At 38.8% G+C, this 22,250-nt stretch overlaps 1 protein-coding gene across 2 annotated transcripts in view; it reads left to right on the top strand.

The window, feature by feature from the left end:
* Positions 1-10,009: 10,009 nt before the first annotated feature.
* si:dkey-106n21.1 (solute carrier family 23 member 1) overlaps positions 10,010-22,250 on the top strand; it is a 29,648-nt gene continuing 17,407 nt past the window's right edge. For both annotated transcript variants that reach the window (XR_004766019.1, XM_035424807.1), the window contains exons 1-6: positions 10,010-10,211; positions 15,678-15,833; positions 17,029-17,186; positions 17,627-17,792; positions 18,278-18,459; positions 20,617-20,734. Coding sequence is in view for 1 of the 2 variants with exons in the window: in XM_035424807.1 (XP_035280698.1) it covers positions 10,083-10,211; positions 15,678-15,833; positions 17,029-17,186; positions 17,627-17,792; positions 18,278-18,459; positions 20,617-20,734 (909 nt within the window). In the remaining variant the exon portion in view is untranslated. The remainder of the gene's footprint in view (positions 10,212-15,677; positions 15,834-17,028; positions 17,187-17,626; positions 17,793-18,277; positions 18,460-20,616; positions 20,735-22,250) is intronic.

Here is a 22,250-nt window from a genome sequence, read left to right as displayed (position 1 = left end):
CATTCAGAATTGCATTTGTACTGTAGACCACTTACTTGCCTACTATTAAGTATACAAGTTATAAGCTGTTTTTGAACACAGACCCAGGGTGGTCGGACAGGTGCTCTGTGAAAGAGGAGAGCAGTGCATAAGATGGCCTGTAGGGGATCTGGTTGGTATATGTGGTGGTGTAGTTCAGGATCCATATTCATAGTGTCAGTTCATAACATATAAACTAATCCTAGATCAGCACTCCTATACTGAAAAGCTTAATGGTACAGGCCCAGAACATTGTTTGCCAGGGTAAGTAGTTTACAGAAAAAATGGGATTTGGAACAGTCAAATAGTGTTGACAGGGATTGAGGAATAGAGGTAATTACTTACGCCTGGTTTGGATACCAGGGTCTGGACAGAGTACAGCAGGTTCAAAGTATAGGACAGATTCCTCTTGTGATTGGCATGAGGAAATAATTGGTGCAACTCAAGACTGCTAATCTTTGCAAGTTATTCGCAAAGTGATATAACTGCTTCATGTTCTCTTTCATTGCAGATGCATGTTTTTTATAGAACATTCCTTGTTTTTTTTAAGGGGGGGGGGGGTTGTTGTGTAAATACCCCCAGATTAGAGGGGAACCCACAGGATTTGGATCTGACTGGCTTTAGTTTTTAATGAGCAGAGTTTGAAATTTTCATGGGTTTGATCTCTGAGTGGTGAAGTGGGAGGGTTATGAAACACTGATTGATGAGCGCTAGGAGGGATTCTCAGCTTTTATGTAACAACTTAGTCATCCTGGCATGATTCATGGTTTTCATCTTAAGTCTTCCTCAAGTTTTCTACTTTGAGACAGGAAGGGGGCGTGATGGTGGAGGGGGCACAGGAGCATGGGTAGAACCCACTGACCTCCTTTCAGCCAAAAGGGTGAACAGTTACTGAGACAGGGTTGTTGTTTCCGCTGAATTTAATGGTTATTACTGCTCTTTTGATAGGTTGTGCTTCAGCTCTCAGTTAAATTTTTATGTTACTAACTGAAAGCCAGTTTTTATTCAACATTTCTACATTTAATGCATATTTTATTTTGTATATTTCCATGCATATATTATGTAAAATATATCATTGCAGAGGAGGATTTGTGCAAAAGTATAAATCATTATTTAACAACCAATCTCATTCTCAATCGTATTTGTGAATTATTCCCATTGAACATATTTGGCATGGATAAATAACAGATGAACAGAAATGAAACAAAGAAACACCTTCACTTTTATCCATCTGCTAGAACTCACACACTCGCAACTGCAAATAACTAATAGTGGGCCATTTTTGTATGTACTGATGCAACTTGCATAACACTGAATTAATCAAAAAATATTGTTTAAAAGTTCTGCAGAAACAGTGTAATAGCCAGTGTAATGCAACCCCAGGACCCAGATTTGGAAACCCCATCATACTAAAGGGCAGGAAACCAGATTTGTGACCTGGTTACAGAATTGAATCCAAAATTTATACTTGTTGTACCCTTAAGAACAGCACTTCCCTTGAATCTTGTCATAACAGCATGAACAAAATGTATGCTATGTAAATCAACCATCCACTAATCCAATAATGGGGATAAAATTGCCCTACAGATTAGACACTTCTGGAGCTCAAGTACCTTCTGACATTTTATTGAGTATGATAATCACATGACACATGTGATGCAACACAAGAAGTGGGAACATAGTGACACAGTTCACACACACACACACACACACACACGTATGTATATACTATGTGTGAATGTGTGTCTGTGTGTGTATCACTTGTAAAAGGTTCTAAATTATTCCACATAAACACACAAGCTGCCGTAACAAGAATCATTGTTGCTTCTCCACTGGAACTTCTACTGATTTGTCAGAACAAGATTCCATAATTTATTTCCTTGCTTAGATAAGGACAACTCCACAGGCCCCAGTTCTTTCCTCATGACTCCCAACTCCCTGACTTTTGGAGAGAGGCACCCTCTCAGTCAGTCAGGGTGGAGGCCCGGTTGCTGTATCAAGGGAGTGCTACATTAGTTGTGGCCCCCTGTCCCCAGTGGACCTATCTATCACATCAATGGTGGAGCCCCTTGAGTCCCCCTAGAGCAGTGGTTCTCAACCTCGTTCCCGGGGCCCCACTGTGTATGCTGGTTTTCGTTCCAACCAGAATTGCAATCCTGGAATTGTAATAAGCTATTATTTTTCCTTAATTAGGTGCTTTTCATGTCAGAGGGATTATTTGCTCACTTAAACCACCTTGTGTCAGAAATAGCTATGCATGCCATGAAGAATAAAAGTCCCATATTCACATTGTGCTATATTGTAGATGATTACATAAAGAGGTTAAAAAACTTTTTAACTAATCAAAATAAAGACTGAGGCAAATCAACAGGTTCCTAACTGGGGAAAGTGTGGACAACTGGCCACTAAATCTAATCATTTGATAGATAATGAAGAATTCTAAAACAAAGAAAATAATAACAAGTCAAACCTGTATTGTGCTAATTAGTTTAAGGGATATATTATGCACTTAAAGCACTTAAACACGTGTGTTCAGCAACCTATTTAGGAGCCTATTAATTCCCCTCCTTAATTTGATCTGTTGAAATTTTTTTAAGAGATTGCAAATGATTGTTTGCAACCACTTAAAAAGGAACACAATAACACAATGGGATTTTATTCTTCATGCCATGCATAGCAATTTCTGACCTAATGTGGTTTAAGAGGGTAAATAATGCCTCTTAACATGAAAAACACCTAATTAAGAAACATTTTGAGATTGCAACTGTGGTTGGAGCGAAAACCAGCATACACAGTGGGCCCCCAGGACCGAGGTTGAGAACCACTGCCCTAGTGGAAATAAGATACACAGTGCCTTAACAAACAATGGCATGGCTTCGGCCTATTAGCTGAGCACCTGCATGGTGACATTCTGTTATGGCAGCAATGGAGTGTTTGCCTGCTAGGAGGGCTACGGGAGTGCAGAATTGAGAAGGCCCCCAGACCCTCCCTGACATTTCTCACAGGGCAGGAATCTAAGTTGTCGTTCAACATGCACCACACAAGCCAATATGGCAAGGTGAATGTGCCTGGGAAATCAAATTGTAGGTTGTATGAGGCCTTTCCGTGAATCTAATGATATTCATCAAAACAACTCCCTGCTCGGTAACGGTGTTCATCACTCATAAGTCATATGGTCTTCCATACATGGAAAGAGGAGACCCAAACGTTTTTCATCTGAAGAGCATGCTTGTGCTAATCTAGGGAATTAAATTTTCCCTGCACACCCTGAAAAGCTATTAAAAAGGAATGGATACGCCTTTGAACATATTGAAGCCATTGTGGACATGGACGATGACAGAAGCATTTGACAAAATGAAGGAAAAGATTATTGCTTAAATGTAATCAGAATTGTTATGATGGGTATACAGTAATAAGGTGAGACCCCTCCTCTTGTTATTCTATTTTTGTCATTTGTATAATAGATTGTACCATCCTCTTGTAGGGGAGCTGGGCTTCTGAATGGAGAGAAAATGTGAATGAATCAACAGCTGTTCACTCGTCCACCCCCTTCCACTTTCTCTTGCACAGTCGCTATCCCTCTGCTGAGCAGAGACTGTTGCCAAGCAGATTATGGGCTGTAATCCTTAAGTGTATGAGTAACGGGAAGCAGGAGCGGATGTGCCTGACATGCTTATCTCATGGCAATGACAGCAACTGAAAAATATAATGGTGAGGCTGATTCTCTCAGTTTTGGTAACCAATCAAAGTATAGATGCATGACACAGCTGTTGTGGCTCTACCTTGTAGCTATTGTCCTATCACTCTGGAAAAAGTAGGCCCTGTGCTGATATCAAGACTCATGCACATTTGATTACCTCAGCATCCATATTGCACTACTAAAGGTGGAACTGCCTCGCCAAACTGATCATTCAGCGCCCCAGCTACTGGAAACAAATGTTGCTTGTTTTTAATCATGTCTCATGTTCCCCTTTGTTTATGAGGATATTATTGTCTCAAAAATATGTAAATAAATGTAACTAATCCATAAATAAATGTAGCTGCTCTACAAATGAGTGCGACAGATCCACAAATATATGCAGTGGATTCACAAATAAATGCAGCAGATCCACAAAAATCATGCATGACATGCATGTGTATACATGTGAAATATTCTGTATTATGTTGATTTTGAGGAGTGCCAATATACAATGCTCAGATGTCAAACAGTAATTTATAAGAAAGTTATTTTGAATACAACAGAAATTATATTGATCTTTTAAACACCTCTGCATTCCAGCCATGGTACTATTGTACACGAGGGCTTTATTGACTATTTTCATTCTCTGTTGTGTGGCTTTCCCATTCAACAATAATTAGGTTTGCTCTGTTCTTCTTTGGAAACTCATTAAAAATGTACCAAGCACACCTCAGAATGAAGCATGTTTTTAACCATGTGCAGCTAATGTCAATGATTTTCAGGAACATTCTAATTAAAACTCTACACCTGTACTCTGAGAAGGACTAATTATCCATCAGCTCTCTCTCTAGTTCTGGAGTCGATTTCCCTTGAGTGCAAATGCTGTAGAGAAAAGCCAACGTAATCCATTACAACTGATTCTTGAAAGATTTCAGCTTCAGCCAGTCATTGACGAAAAATAGCCTGTTGTAAGCCTTGTTTAACCAGTGAAAGCTATGGATGATCAAAACCGGGTACATAGAGCTCACACTGCCCCCTGCTGGTTTGGCATTCCTCTATTGAAAAGTGATCGCTAAGATTGAATACAGGTATGAATGTATATTATGGCATGCTACTGTTATACACAATAGCTACAACTCCTGAGAAAAACTATTCTGCACCATAATTTTGCAGCATTCAGAACCAAGCAAAACTATCTTCCAAATATTTCCCTTGAAGTGTATTTGAGGTGAGATGGCTATTTAAAAGGTTTCAAATAAAACAAGGCTTCCATCTAGTGGATAGAATGGTTGTGAAAATGTGCAGCTAGACTGTGGAAATGGGCCCAACTGAATCAAATTAAAATATTTTTTCAAGACATCTAGTCTACCTCTTTTTCAGGGTTACCCCTCAAATGAATCAGAGCATAGATGATTGCTAGATCATTTGGGTGTAGAGGGTAGATTGTATCTTTAAGCCAAGCTTTTCCTGTATTCTTCAAATGAATGTGCTGTGTACACATGAATGACTTTTCAATGAATTATTTAAAAAGAAAGTAAAGATAGAACCTATTGAAATTGTGTCAGGAAGAAGTTGATAAAAAAACAGCACATTAAAATGATAATAAAAATAATTGTTGCTGCATACATTTTCTTTTGAAACAAAGTGTTCAGATAAGCTTTTTCACTGGGAAGTGGTTTACCTAATTTACTCTATTTCGTAAGAGCCCATTAGATCTGGACTTCTTTGTATCAGGGTTGCTAAGTTTTGCTCACTGATAGCCCTGAGGTAAGAACAATAAAAAAGTTATTTGAAAAATGTTTGAAGTATGTATATATACTGTACATGCACATATGTATACATATGCATATGTATGTTACATGCTGTGAACTGTGTGTCAGAAAGGAATGTGACACAGGGATTGCTTTGGTTCATTCTTGTGATACTGTGAAATCCTGTAAGAACTTTAAGACATCAGTTCTTAATGGGCCTTGTATAGTTGCACAGCTTTTCCAGGCATCTTTATGGACAGACAGCATATATAAATGGCTAGATTGATTCATCCACATAAAACAAGGATTAGTGTATATACACAGTGCCTGTTATTAAATAAATTCCTGTTAAAAACTGGCTTGTCCCTCTTAGGTGAGGGTATGTTCCTTGAGTGTTCCCTGAGAACTGTGCCTTTTTAAGGGTTCAAGGCAGTGGTATCATATGAGCATAAAACATACAGAGGCTGCTAAAAGACATGTGAAAAAAACTGATTATATGACAGTGAACTGACATTAATGAAAAGTGTGTTTTATTCAACAACAGCGATTTCATTTTATTGTTGTGCATTTGATTAATATTACATTCCATATTATTAATTGTTAGCTGGTCAGCCATCATTATGTATTTTCCATTTTTACAGTTGGATGTTTACCATAGTAATTCAGGTTAAATGTAGTGGCAGCACTTCACCTCATACTCATAATTGCCCCTTCTGGCTATGAAGCCATAGCCCTTACCTCATTCGGTTGATTCTGCACTACACCAACCGCACACTGCTCAGTCTACCCTTGCCTCACAATGCTGATTCTGTTTTGTTCTGTCTGGATGATGCTCAGATCAAACAGGTGCACAAAATGTATGTTATGATCCATTTTCTGTTAGAACGTTCACACTGGAATGCATCTTGATAAAAGAAATAAGTAAAATTGATTTTAAAAACAAATGAACATCCATACAACAAAAAAGAAACTAAATTTCAGTACTGTACTTGGTTTCAGCTGGCTTTCTTATAGTTCACACACCTCTTTTTAATACAACTATATCACTGCTCAAGATCTTAATCAGAGGCCTCAGAGGTACAGGACTCGGCAAATCCAGGCTGTTTGGCTTTTAACACAATGGATCCCCTGAAGACTGCTGTTAAAAAAAACCCCAAAAAAACCAAAACAGTTATTGCTTTCATAGTCGGTGCTCGATGACCTCCCGATAGAACCAACCTGACCAAACAGCTGACTGTACCGAGCGTAATAACAAACTGCTTCCTGTAATGATCTCTATAACAGACTGGTACATGTGTTGAAACAACTGTGCCTTCTTACAATTGCACCCCCTGTAGATTTCTAGTCTTAAAAAGAGATTATTTAGTAACAGATTCCTCTACAAGACATCGCAGACGCAGGGTGAAAAAGGTTAGTGTCAGCTTTATTTTCTGAGAGTTCTAATTTGCAACAGTAGTTTGAGGAGCTCCTTGCTTGAACTGCTTCATATGATCTGTGAAGGACAAAGGGTTGACTGTGTACATACCCCAAACCCACTTATTGATATAATTGCTGTTACACATTTGAACAGTGGTTTCTACGAGTTTATTTGCATGTTGTGACAATTGTGAGTAACCTGTAAATGTATGCCTAATTCATAGCTATCAGAACAGTAAGAGAGAAGTATTGATTATTGGAAAAATAGAAAATTACCAAATGCATTCAAACAAAACAGCTTTCCGATAGATTGATAACATACTGTACATACATGCTATCCATACAACTGCCAGACCTCACTGTGGAATCTATTACATTGGGAGATTTTTCTAGAGATACTAGAAAGGCATTTTAAATTAAGTCTTGTAAAATATAAAGTATGTGGTGCTGTAAAATGACCAAGTGGTCAATGGAGAAAGTAAACACTGTACCTCAAACTAAGTTTGGCTGAAAAGCTGACAGTATTCATTGCAAACAGTATTTTGTAATATTCTCACTGTACATTCACCAAATATGAAGGACTTTGCATGTATAACAAACAATATTCTGTGAAATAGCAAACTCCAAGTAGATTAGTACCCTGCTAATCCCAGGGTAGTGCATTAAAATGACTTTCAATTATTCCCTTAAATTCTTTATAAAATAGCTGCTACTCTGCTGAGAATAACGTCAATCTAAAGTTTTACTCTGGAGAAGCGATTAGCAGGGACAATGGTTCCTGCCCCCCAGCTGGAGTCCATGGGTATGTTTTTACAAAACTGTGAAAGAATAGTTTTCATTTTTCAGAATGTATGAATGTGCAAGTAAAGACATGGGAACCATAAGTCACCGAGGAGAAGGCAGTCATATTTAATCATACGCTTTTCAGTGCTGTGCACTGCTATGGAATACCAGTTCGCCCGCTCGATTTCAGACATGCAAAGCTCCTCATGATGGCCTACAACTAATTTCCAGTTTCAGTGACATATAAGAACACAATGCTTGTTTCATCACGGATTTTGAGTTTTTTTTATTGAATGACACACACTCGTTGATCGAGTGCACCATATAGAAGCCAGCAAGAGCCACTGCCAACAATTTCTAATGGCGGTAGAAAATGAATTTCATACCTCCTTTCCTTGTGGACTCATACCGAGTGTATGAGGCACACTACAACCAATGTCTCGGCATTCTTTATCGGTTACACTAATTCCCCGCATTAAAGTGTAACCGTGACTCGTGACTCGAGGTCTTTGAGTTGCAGGCATATTCATGCGATATGTTGTGCTGAAAGCATGGAGAAGCATCCTAAGTTCACAGAAGGCTGTCCAGCTTTGCAAAACTTTGCACTGGAATCCAAAGAAATGGATGAAAGCAGGAAGAGCAAAGTTTAATGAAAATTAAACATTAAAAGTAACATCAAAATAATTAGATTTTTATCACAATAATTCCACTGGAAACCCAAAAGCTAAACTATAATACATTTTGTTGTGAAGTAGACCTATGTACTGTAGGAATGAATGATATGCTAAAAGAAATTCAAGGACAGAGAAAGAGAAAGAAAGAGAAAGAGAGAGAAACAGAGGCTGGACTTGTGCTGGGTAAGATAGTGTGTGCCAGTGCTTCCGGCTTTGCCACTACTTCAAGGCTTCAGAGGTGGGTCAACAAGCCAGGCCTTCCCTGTGACTCAAATCATGCTTTTGGTCCTTCAAATCCCCTTGGGCCAGTCAAGCTCAAAGGGTGAAGCTATCACAGGTCAATTGCTGTCAAAATACATAGGTTGAGAGTATGATGATAACATCGGGGTGGACTACTATGTGTGGGGGTTAGACCAATTTTGGCATCTCTGAAGCCTAAGAGTAGACTAGTCTTTGGCATAAGGCTATGATAATGTGGTAATTTCATTTTATTTCTCATATAGCTTAAACACAAAACCGTTTGGAACATTAACTTAAATAAATAAATAAATGAAAATTCAATAAATAAATAAATATGAGCATAAAAAACATTTTACTCAAATTAAAATGTACAATACATTCCATATCTTAATGGAATTACTGTAGAGCTTTTGAATGTAATTTTTATTAAATTTGACTGAATCGCTTGTAATTAGTACATTATTTAATAAAATCTTAAAAGAAGTGACTACCCTTGGTCATTCGTCATCCTTCAGTTTTACTCTGTTCAAAGCAATTTTATTAATCAAAATGATGTCTATTATACTGAAACAAGAGACTATATATTATAGTTTCAGTTGTCTCAGTTTCAGACACAAACCAGTAGTTTATTCTATCCAGTACTTAAATTAAATAAATCTCCAAAAAAATAAATAAATCAAAATAAAAATCTAATCAACAAAAAGAAAAGGTTACATTTGAGCGAAGTGGCAAAATAATAGGCAGATTATTTCTTTTTTTAATTACAATTTTATTTAATTTTCAAGTATATGGAAAAGGAAATCATACAATTTCATCCATCAAAACATACATTAATGTTTACACGCATGTGTACATGTGAAATGTATATGATTTTTCCTCATTCTTATATGCCCCCCAAAATAATATGTGACTGCACATCAATCCACACAGACCTTGTCTTCTCCTCTCAGGTTAAGTGGGAGTGTTCTAGCATTTAATATTCTTGCCCATATGTCTTTAAAAAGTTTCCCTTGAATAAGTATTACAGTTCCAAACAAGCAAGATCTAGTGCCAAGCAATATCTTGTTATTTTCTTTAAGTGCTGTGATTTTTAATATTCTAAGGAGACATTCAGCACTGTTTTAAAATGGTTAAAGCAAGGGCTTTCCAAGAACAATGTGTTCTGGTTGAAGAAGCACACAATCTAAAAAAAAAAGAAGTTTAAACAAAAAAAAAAAACCCTGAAAAAAAGTCCCATCCCACAGTTTTCCTTTTCGGTGACCGTTTAGGCATAAAACCAATGGCTTCACAAAACACAAATTTCATCCTGTCATGTCATGTTTGGACAGAGCAAAAAAAAAAAAAAAAAACTCAACAGACACATGATGATGTGTACAGCGAAGGGGGGAAAAAAGCAATGGCTAATCACACAATTGCTCCTCCACAGCCACCAGTCACAGGCGCTCCTGTTTCCTTGACAACATGACGTGGATTTAGTTTAGTATTCCAAAGGCCAATCTAGTAACGGCTGGACTGTGGTAGATGGGTGCCACAAGCCAGACGCCCCTCGGCCAGTCTCCCGAGAGTCACTCCACAACCATGCATTTGCCTCAGCACCAGACAGGGGAGTCTGTCTTGATGGAAAATGGAAACATTAACCCATCCTTTAAGGTAAGCGCTAAGACACAGCCGCAAATCTGTTGCTACATGTACGGAACGTGCCGTGTCAAAAAATGAATGATATTCTCAAAACACCTGTGCAATTCTTCTCGGGGTGTGTGCTAGGTCTCCGATTTTACTTTATTTACTTTACCAAAGTCTTTTGTATAATTGATGTATAAAATCAGTTAGATGCATTATAGCTTTCCGTACCTTTTGCTACAGGCATAAGATACGTTTTTGAAATATGCTTATTCTTCAGGCTAAGGATCAATTCAATCACCATTGAAACTCTAGCCAAGTTTAAGCCAGTAAGGAATTTCATTAGTTGGAACCATATCGCAGTGTGGATGGAACAGCACAATGGAAAGGATTGTTTTTTCATGAGGCTCAAAGCATGAAAGCCTGAGAGGGTACAACTTTATGGAAAGAAAAACAATTTTAGAAACATGTTCATTGCACCCAGGGCTTAAGGACTCCCCATGAATTTAGGATATCACTACTAATAGACCAAGTATACAAATATATAAAAATGTAAGATTATCTTATGCAACTCCACCGAACCATGTGAATCATTGTTAAGAATGCCTGACATAGCTAATGTTTTTTTTCTTTTAGACACACTTGATGTGTCTGACCCATTTAATAGTTCCCCACGTTCTAGGTCTAAATAGAAACTATTTTAAAATGAATCGTTATTCACACATTCCACATCAATCATTCCAGAATAAGTAAAAACTTACAGAATCTAAGAATCAAAGTTAGGTTGTGAGTTCATATTAGTTAATGACGCTCTTTTATCCAGTGATAGATCCATTGTTGTTTTTAAAAACATGGTATTAAACCACTCATTATAGTGCTTTTTTTAGCACTATATATTTTGCACCAACCTGTAAGAACAGCGTTTTTGCCGCTATATGTTTAGCATCAACCTGTAAGAACAGTAACTCAATCAATCTATTGAGTTAAATGTGCCTTAAAGAGCCATCAGGCCATCTGTAAGCCGATTTAGCATTGGCTTAATTCCTAAATTGTAAATTCTAAATTGTTCGAGAAACAAGAGTAATGGTAATCTTATATTTGACAGCTAAGAATTAAAGACTTTTTAAAAATTATGCTTATGTCTTTATATTTCTTTGTCTTTCAATATGCTTTGTCATTTAAAAACAAGGAACTTTCTTTCATTAATTTTTTCCTCTTATACCCCTGATCTTATTGAGTTTGACTGTTGCTAACGTCAAAGAAAAATGTGAAAGCAAAATGAAAAAGTTACGTTTGCTTGATTTCTTTTCATGAGAGTTACAGCCAAATTACATGGAGGTCAGATAGAATGTGGGGAAAGGTCATAAGGCACCAGAGTTGTAACGTTTTAATGTTTTGTTCAAGCTTGGGCGAAGAAGATGCTCACGCTCTGCTTGTAAGGCTTGTAAGTGGTAGGTTAAAAAGCAGGTCTACATTTTTCTGCTAAGATACACGGGTGGAGAAAACAGTGATTTAACTATGTGTCAGATAGTTGCAAAAGTAAGCCTTGTAAATCTTTGCAGAAGGGAGAAGTCACTAAACGGGTAAATGATTTATACTGATGGTCTCTTTGGTCTCTAGGGGCACATACGTTCAATTCAGACTGAACCTCCAACTGATGTAGGACAGGGGCTATTTTGAGTTCTCCAAAGTTTTTGATAGAAGTGCCATTGATGGCGTATCAAGCTGAACTGCACAATGGTGATGGTGCTGAAGGTGCCGTCCTTTCGCAAAGTGGATTCATAGCTACTAGCCACTTTTGGGCAAGGTTATTTTCTCTTTCTCTTTCTCTTAAGGTTATGTCTCTTACTGCATTTCCTTTTTTCAAACAATGGTGTTCCCCAGGCATCATGAGTAGTGATATCATGAATAACGAGGAGGTGAGTCATGTGTGCCTGGAGATCTCCTCACGTATTGTAATTATATTTGTGCTATATGGATATGGCAGATATGGTTACTTTTCATTAGAAGTCATTAGTCAATTAATAAACTGATGAAGGATGTGTATATGTTTATTTATTTTTGAGATATTCCAGATAATTATGCTTTTTAGTAAAAAATCCAATAAAATATCAGATGGAATGGCAATATATTTGTGAATTAAGCAATGGAAAGAAATGTTTTCTTTTTCTGTGGTCGAACATGATACATTTAGGCTGTAGAGCAATTGAAGGACTTGGAATTAAAAGAACCAGGTGGAAAGTGAATGTCCACAATGCTGTTGGTCCATTCACTTACTGTATTCAAAACGCATAGATGCACTGCAATGGGTGCACTGTAGGTGGCAGCAATGGCACACAAAAAGCAGAATTTTGAAGCATTGGTCACAGACGTAGCATGGGATTGATTGAATAGATTTTTAGAACATGCTTGCACATGAGCTGGTGCCAGAGACGTGGTGAAACGGCATACAGTGTTGCTGGATGCAGCCTTGTGAATGCAGCGGTCATGGTATGGGTTTTCTCATGAAGTGGTTTCATCCTGATTTTACACAGCCCTTTCATGACTTTCATGAGACAGAGGAGTCTTAGTCTCAGTGCTCACTTTGCTTTTTTCACCCCCGTTTCGTCCTGTTCCTTTTCCTTTGAGAAAGAGGCTGAAGGGTTTGAAAATGGAGAAATCGCAACATTTCCGAAACTCTCTCCGCGCATCAGATTTGACCTTTCTTGAGACCGTATTTAAATTTGCTGAAACTACCTCTCAGAAGACATGTACCTAATGCCGTGATTTATGTTAATCACGCTGAGGAATTAATGTGGCAAGTCATGACAACGCAAGTGTGCTGAGACGTGCACTCATTTTGCTAAGTGGCGGAGGAAACAAGCAGCGACAGTTATGCATGTGACACAACACTCTTTGATCTCGAAATGATTTGTACTGTAATGCAGTCAAGTGTGCGGCCTGGGAAAAAAGCATACTCATGTCATAGTGAAGTGTCAAGTGATAAGGCCTCTGGGTAAATTCAGGGCTGCTTAGTCTCTTGTGTGTCACTGCACACTCACACTGCAGGGCTCAGACCATGCGGGGAAGCACGCAAACGTGACAGGTACTGTAGACACACAGGGCCTTCCATAGCCAAATGCTAAATGAAGTGGAATTCCTATATATTCTATGATCTGGGACAGAATGCAGGGATCATTAGCTTTGTTTGATATCTGTGACACTGTTTGTCAGATTAGCTGGAATCCAGAAAGTATTGGTGGACTAGACCTTCGAACCCGCACTTGAGCGTGGTTGCTCGAGTCCGTGCGTCTAGAACGGGTGCATGAGTGCGGCTTTCATAAAGGAACTGTTGCAGGTGAGGGTTGGCTTAGGAGATGAGTGACAGTGAGTGACATACCGAGGCAGCTGCTGCCCTCGGGCTGTTCCTCTTGGCTCCATCACAGGGGACGGCGGCTCCTCAGGATGGCCCGGGCTGAGCTGCAGGGCACCGTCTCATCAAAGTGCTCATTCCTCCACTGCGGGCAGTAGCATTAGCTTTATGGTCCGTATTTATGAGTTATTGTGAAAGTTGCCATTCACTGTTTTTTTTTTTCAAGCCAGCAAGCTTACATTTGTCTGTGTGTGTATGTGAGCGTGTGTGTGTGTGTGTGCGCGTGCACGGGTGTGCATATGCTTTTGCATGCATGGACATGCATGTGTTGTACTACAATAAACTTTGAATTCAGTGGAACACAATGGCCCAAATGCAACAATGCCAAAAAGAGTTGTGTATGTGTATGACTGTGTTGTGTTCACAGGAAAGCTGGGGAGGTCTCTCATTGAATTAGCTGCCATAGTATAGTTGAGTAATGCATGCGAGGTGGTGGGATGTCCATCATGGAATGAAACTGTCAGCGAAAGATTCGGTGCAGAGTTCTCACTTTAGAACTCCCCTTTGACTGGTTGAAGGTGCTTGCATGAAAAAAATCGCTCTGGGGGTGATGCAAATTTTAAATTATAGTTATCATTTTGGCTGCATTTATAGTTATCATTGTAGCGTGAACATATGCATTCTGCTTGCTTGAGACAAATGCATTGCCTATATTATTACAGTTATCACTATGATTATCGTAATGGGGGGGGGGGGGGGGGGGGAGGTACCTTCATTCCGTGCTGCTTTCTCCTGTCAGCAGGTTATTGCTATTGTCATCAGAGATTGTCCAGAATTGTCTCAAAGGTAAACTGTGCAGCAAAGAACAATCTTTTCATGGTTGGATCCTTGCCAATATGTCACTCTAATACAAATCTGTGCACACATAGTGATTCATTCGGGCTTTTCACAGCATGACAGACTGGGGCAGTTTTCTAATGAGAGAAAGAGCAGTTACTTTTTCTCAGGCCTGAACAGAGATTCCATTTGTCATAATGAAATCATAAATAAAGATGAAGATCTGTAAAACAGAAAGTACAAAGATAATTAATTCATAACTGCACAAATTCTCACTCATAACTGACTGCAGTCTTTACACGTCTTTAGACAGTTATACTACCTCAATTATCAGAGAGTAAAATTTCTTCTACCACAAGCTACCGCAAGATTACCAAAGGCAGTTTCAGAGAAAGGAGTACAAATATTTACCATTACCTGTTATTTGCTCATAAAGTTTATGGTGAGACTTTATAGTTAAGTCACATGAATATTAATCACATAAATAATAGATTATGAACATATAAAGCTGTATTTTTTTCATAATCATTGTGATTATCTATTTTGAACACCCATTATGACATGTTGTATTTGTATTGTTTTGATACACACAATAATCTTTCACACTGTAATCTTGATATTTTTATGCATGTTTGCACATGCCCCTGTGTGAATAACAGGCAGGGGGGCAGATGAACCCTGTGCACCCACCTATGCAGGCACATTGCTATATTAATATTGTGCTCTTAAAATAGCAACGAAAGTGTGGCATGACAAGACCGTGTTTTGGTTGGTCATAACGCAAACGCTTTCAGCTGCGTCAAAATAGCAATGCACCGACAATTACTGTGACAACACTACGCCTCATTTAAAGACCTACCTGCCCACATGGGTGCAAGTTCATTTGCTATTTTAATACTGAAGGCGCTGCTGGACGGAAAAATGAGAACTGAAACTAGCAAGGACACTTGTGTTTGGGTTACCAACTGCGAGTTCAAGATAGAGCCCTACATATGAATGCTCATAAAACATGAATCCACATTGTTAGTGACTGGTTTGGCTGTGCCTGAGATTAAAGGACAGACAAAGTATAGCAATTAATAAAGAATGACTAAATGTTGGTGTTTTATGAATGGGTCGGGGATATGGGAAAGAATGTTCCATATTTTCCTTTTTATACAAGGATTCTTGTACTTTTCACAGAGCAGTGGCATTCAGGGATATACTGGCACTGCCATGCCTTTAGTTCAGAGGTATTCGACACTCCATATCCCAAATTTTTACATTTTGTGCTATACAGATGCAGCTCATTACTATTAATATTGCAGGACTTGGATGGTGGTGACCGGTCAGAGAAGATTGTCATTGATGAGAGTCCGACAGACAGCATAGATGGCAGCCTGGAGAAGAGGGGGTGTTCTGATCTTGTTTATTCCATAAATGACAGACCGCCATGGTATCTCTGCATACTTCTTGGCTTTCAGGTAATGTGTCTATTATTTTTTGTTATTATTATTTTTTTATTATTCTTGTTGTTATTTGTATACTATAATTACACAGTGAAACCACAGAGACAAAACTGAAAAGAAAAGAAAATAATATAATTAGCATTATACTTTTTACATAGATTTATTCAGTTATTATCACTGGTGCAAAAAAGTGGCTATTAAATAGAAGTGAACCACATTAACTGGAACTATACCTCTTTCTCTGTAACTGCTATAGGGTCCACCTAAGATCACCTAGTTGGGAGAAAGTTTTCTGAGGAGGTTTCTTGTGTACAGTAAAACATGCACTTCAATGCATTTCTGAACACACTGCCAGATACATTTATGAAATAACAGCTCTAGAAGCAGTTTAAATTGAGCTGGGTGGTCAGAAACCATCTGTACATCTGCAGACCACTGACCGCCTTTCCATGTTGCGATTATTTTATGTATTTTATGACATGGCAAGGAATATCCTAGCTTGTTCTGAACTGAGTACTTGCTCTTGCTCAGTATATATGTTGCATATTGTTCTAGCACTTTTCTTGGTTGACAGCTTTGTGTTTCTCTGTCATTAATACACATAGACTACATTTTTTATGGTATTAAGTGAGTTTAAAATGTTTTTGAAAATTCACATTCAAGTGTATGTAACATTTCAGTGTCAAATAACCTCAATTCACAAAGAGTTTGTACCTTGCAATTCTACTGCAATACTACTACCACTACTAAGTAGTAGCAATTGACATCATTAGTATTAATGAGGAAATTATGTAAGAGACAATGTACAGCGAGCCAGTCAATTGTTTCAAAATATCCCCTGATAGGGTGATGCCCTGACAGATCACGAGAGAGTCCTTTTGACTGGACTGTTTGGCTATGCATTATGGAGAGATACAATCAAGTGTGAAACAGCAGTCTTTATACAGAAATAATGACCGCTCAATGACCAATCAGACATGAGTATTCAACAAAGCCATGTTATAAGAATAAAATAATAACCAGAGGTTGGCACACCCTCCCTCTTCTTTAATGCTGGCCTGAACCATACATATGCATTATGATTAGCTTATGTATCAAATCACCTATCAGCCTCATGAATTGAACTGAATATACTTTAGAAATCAGCAACGTCTACTGGAATGTCTATATGATCACAAATAACTTGCTACTTATTTTCTTCTGTTCTCAGCATTACATCTTGGCTTTTGGAGGCATTATTGCCATACCCCTCATACTGGCTGATCCCATATGCATAAGGGATGACAATGCAGCCAAAAGCCAGCTCATCTCCACCATATTCTTCGTCTCTGGTTTGTGTACACTGCTTCAGACGACAATTGGAACAAGGTAGTGCATTGCACGAAATCCAACATCAGTCCCGCCAAGATTACAGGACACAAATACACCTGCGATACTGGGGTTGAATTAGAATGCACAGCTGCACCTGTGAATTTGGCATTAGAACACACAGCTGCACCTGTAAACCTGGCATTAGAGTGCACAGCTACACCTGCAAAACTGGGATTAGAAAACACAGAAACAGCTGCAAATCAGGAATTTCTCCTTTCATGTTACAGCTTCACCTGCACAACTGGTGAAGCTGATTAGAAAACATACGTACAGTAAGTACACATGTAAAACTAGGAATAGAATGCACAGCTACACCTGCAAACGCAGGATTAGAAAACAGAGGTACACCTAAAAATCAGGGAGTAGCTCAATGCAACTATGTACTAACGCAGAGGGAATTTCCAATCACTCTCAAGTACCTGGTCTGTGTGCCATAGGTTACCCATTCTGCAGGGAGGGACATTCAGCTACATCACCCCCACCCTGGCTATCCTTGCCCTGCCAAAATGGAGGTGCCCAGACCCCACAGATGCGTCACAATCCAATACAACAGAAATTTCTCACGCAGACCCTGACGAAGTCTGGAAATCCCGCATGCGAGAGGTGGGATGACCACAAGCTGTTAAAACATTGTATTCGTGTTTTAAACTTTTTGGTTCGCAAGGTCTCAGGAAAAGTCAGAAAGTAAAACGTCTAAAAGAACTGAAAGTAATGGAATGTAGGATCCTTTTGACAGAAATCTCAAGATAAGTTATAACATTTTTCATAGTAAAACACAGCATGAGGTTTTCTTAGTCATCCAACTTCAGTTTTCACCAGGCTGGGATTACAGAGCACTTCAAGCATAACAAACTGCCTCTCACCTGCTGTCAATAAAGTCTTTCATCTATGATGTTGATTCAACATCTGTGGACGTCACTGACAAGTTTATTCATGTTTTTACTAATGCCTTCTTAGAAGGGCGAGGCCACTATTGTCACTTCGAAAGACTGATAAGGTGTTGCTTTTGTAAATCTGTCAAGATATCCTAAACAGAAGAAAGCTGACATGAATGTTAAATATTTCCTCTTGTATTTGACCTGGTACAGATCCAGGGGGCGATACTCGTGGCGTCCTTACTCCAGCTGGTTCTTGGACTCTCTGGACTGGTTGGACTGGTGCTGAAATTTATTGGACCCCTGGCCATTGCCCCCACAATAAACCTGATTGGACTCTCCCTCTTCATAGAAGCTGGGAAGAAGTGTGGAGCCCACTGGGGCATTGCCTCCCTGTAAGTACACGGCTAATTCAATGTTTCAGCACATTAAGTGCTTGTCATAGTGATTTGAGGGTGAAGCTTCATAAAACCCATGGGTAGAGTTGCAGTGTGCTGTCACACTGCTGTCACTGATTCTAATAAACTAATCAAAAAATTTTCTGTCATTCATAAAAGGTTATGGTTTCCCCATTTTTGGGCTCATGAAGCCTTGCTTTTCAATTGCCGCATTGTGCTGTGAAGATAGCGTTCCTCCCAGCAATGGAAAAAAAAATCAGAAATTGTGGGTTTTAATTCTGGGTGGAGCTCTGCTGTTGCACTTTTGAACTTGGCAGTTAACCTGAAGTTCCTCAGTAAGTACCCACCTGTATAAACAGACACAAATGTAAGGTATTCAAATCGGCCCATGTAAACCTGTCCACCCAGCGTGTAATGCCTTCTGAAGGATAGGCTACATAAAATACCGCCAGTTCTTTGAATGAAACCCATCTGACTGATGATGGACTAGCAAAATGAGCAGTAACTGACCAACAGCTCTGTGCCCAAAATGTCATTATACACAAAGAAGCTAACATTTCAGGTGATAAATCAGACAATTCTGTCAGCTGTGTAAAAAGTTAGCCTATGTGGAACACAAAAAAACAAATGAATCTGTCCTCAGCTGCCAGGGCATTACTGTACCTGGGAGGGTGTTAAACAAGAAAGGGAGAGAGAGGATCATCTCTTAATACCTCTCTATCTTTAAGGTGGCTAGATGTACCCGACTGAGCTAATGATTGGGGAAGCCTGTCTTACATTAATCTCAAAAACTAGGTTAGCATGCTGCTGTCAGTCTTATAGGAGCAACAGATGGATAGGTCAATGTGGTGCTGTCCTCGTTTGACATCTATGCATGTACAGTTCAATAGCGTCTCTCCTCTCCAGGTGTTAACTCTTCAGGAAAGTGAGGGAAGTGAATGTACATTTTTATGAAGGAAAGGTTTGTTCAGACTGCTCATCCTTTCTTTAATCAGTCATACATATACTGGACCCATTAGCAACACAATTTGCTGATGCTACTGTTGCTTCCAAGTGAGCAAAAGCCGGAATCTAGATGCCTAGAAGGGTGGAAATCTAGGTAAACAGACGTTGACATAAACAGACTAGGTTAACCCCAATGTAGCTCAGGCTTTATCCAGATATTGCTAGGCTACTTCCTAGACGGTTAGAAAACTTAAACTTTTCAACCAAATGCAGCCAGGTTTTCACATGAACGTGTAGATGGCATTTCTCTAATTTTTCACCACAAAAAATATTCACTGGGTTATTGCTATTGCTTATTGCTTTCTGGTGCTTGTAGCAAGCACCAGAAAGCAATAAGCTTTCCGCTAATTGATGTACCAAAGGTAGCTAGCAGTTCAATATATGTAAGCTGATAGCTGGCCCACTGTGCCAAACAAGTGGCCACATAAACATTGTTTATACGATGCTATTTCTTCTGAATTGTGAGCATTGATCAATGCATCACATGGTTTATCATTCTGATGGGCTCCTTAGCAGTTCATCATGCATTAACAACCTATTACTTTGCTACATACATAACAGTATGATAGTCCCTTCACCTTTCATTTAATACTGTGGCAGGTTGTAAAATTTGTGAAATTATCTGCCATGGTACCGACTGATGAGAAGTCATTTTTGGAATATTCAATGTAGCATTACTGCAAGAGTAATAGCTCCTAATAGATAGTGACAGATGATTTATTCCAGCACAAAGTAGGCCTCCGATGCTAACATGCTCAGTGAACTAGACCTATGTTTAAGCTCATGCAGCAGAGCTGCTGTTACATTTAAACCTGAAATAACTGAAAGACAAAATTTGTTAGACTGCCAAGAACTTTTCTGAAAAGGGACCTAAAGGGACCTGCATTGTACTCCTTTATTAAATTTTTTTAAACACAATAAACTAAAAATGCTGATGGGCGACCATGAAAAGCTGTTTAATTTGAATAAAGAGGTTCAAGACAGTTACCAGTTCAAAGCTTAATTTCACAGCTTCAATTATCTATGACTCACAGGCTGCCATGGAGTTAACCTTAAGGCTATTATACAAAATAAAAGTGAGGGAAAGGATGGGGGTTATGACAGCTAGGTCAATGAGTGGGTTGATGACTTGTCATTTCTGTTTCTCAGGACGGTTTGCCTCATTCTGCTCTTCTCCCAGTACCTGAGCAAAGTCAACGTTCCTCTGATCGCTTACAAAGACAAGAAGTGGAAGGTCTTTCAGTACCCACTCTTCAAGCTCTTCTCTGTGAGTGCCCTTTTGTGTGAGTCACACTACTTTATTTCCAACAAACATCTGTATCTCTGCTTTTTTTCAAGCTTTCTGTTCCCTCTCTTTCTCTCTTTTGTTCTCTCAATCTCACATACACGCACACACAAAAGCATACACACACAAACACATGCATACTTTTTTTCCATCTTCATTCAAATTAAAAGACAAGAGCTTTAAAGACATGACTATAAACAGGGCTGTTGCTATAGCAAAAAATTCTGAATTAATTTAAATGACAATACTTCAGCCAGTTATCTTTGAAGTATAATAGCCTTGGTCTGGCTAGCCCACAATTCCATCTGACAGTAGGATGTGCACGCTGTTCCTTTTCCTAATTCAATTTAATTTGTATATTTGTATCCTAAGATCTGTCATGGATATTACAGTCTGCGGTCAGCAAGCTTCAAAACTATATCATTCAAGCAGATATCAACTTAGATCCAACCTCCATCTGGGGTCTTGGAATAAGAATAGAACCACTGCCCTTGGCAGGTACATGTCGATATTCATTCATTTCATCTAGGGCATCTTGATGGGTCCCAACACTTACTGAAAATGGAGGTATGATCAGATGAAAGTGCCTTAATTTCATCTGAAGAGTGCAGATGCAGTTTTTCTAGTCATGGTTTTGTGAATAGCATCCTCATTGGGCCTGATAAGTAATTGTTCCTTGGAAATGCCTTTCCTAATACTTAAAACTTATAAAGAGTATAAGGTATGGGTGCATTACTTTGGCATGACAGAATAAGCCCAATAGCAGAGTGTTGAGCAAGATTTGCTTTTTTGCCATTCAATACCACCAAAAAGCAATTTGTTACTCAGCAGAACAATCATCATATTTATCATCATGGGCATTTCTGTAACTCTACTTCCTTTCCAAGTCCACAATAAGACATACATTCCATGCAGTATTAAGTTTGATTTATTGATATATTTGCTCAAGGACTAACCTTCAACACCAATGCCCAAGAAAAGTAAACATGCTGGAAGGAAAAAGGAGTGTGAAGTGGTAATTAGTCATTTTTATCTTTGGTGAAATATCGGATTGCCTGCAGGCAGTAGCATTGCTCAGACTAAGGAGAATGGCCTCTGCTTCCAAAAATTGTTGAGCAGGTGAAATCAGACTGGTTTGGCCAGGGAGGGTAAAGTGAGGGCAAACATTAGCCCATTCATGCCCAACATGGATCTGTGGGCCACTGAAAAAACAATCAAACAAATAAAAAACATTCAGCTGTCAAGCACAGTTGGTGCAGCCAGTACTGTTGGCCATCCGTGCCCAATTTCTACAGCTGGTTTTCAAACTATTCTATTGTATCTTTTACCTAGCCTGGTTTTCCTGAGTATACATCCAGTCAATCCAAAATACATGAAACGTGAAATGTGACATAAAGCATTCATAGTTATTGGTTGGACTGGGGTTTATTGTGGCTGTGCATGAATTTAATGTGAGAAAGTTTCTGAAATGACCTCTTAATTGATTCAGTTACCTAAA

The sequence above is a fragment of the Anguilla anguilla genome, chromosome 7 (assembly GCF_013347855.1).
Source record: "Anguilla anguilla isolate fAngAng1 chromosome 7, fAngAng1.pri, whole genome shotgun sequence".
In the NCBI taxonomy this organism is placed as follows: domain Eukaryota; kingdom Metazoa; phylum Chordata; class Actinopteri; order Anguilliformes; family Anguillidae; genus Anguilla; species Anguilla anguilla.
This window is presented reverse-complemented; position numbering and strand designations above follow the sequence as displayed.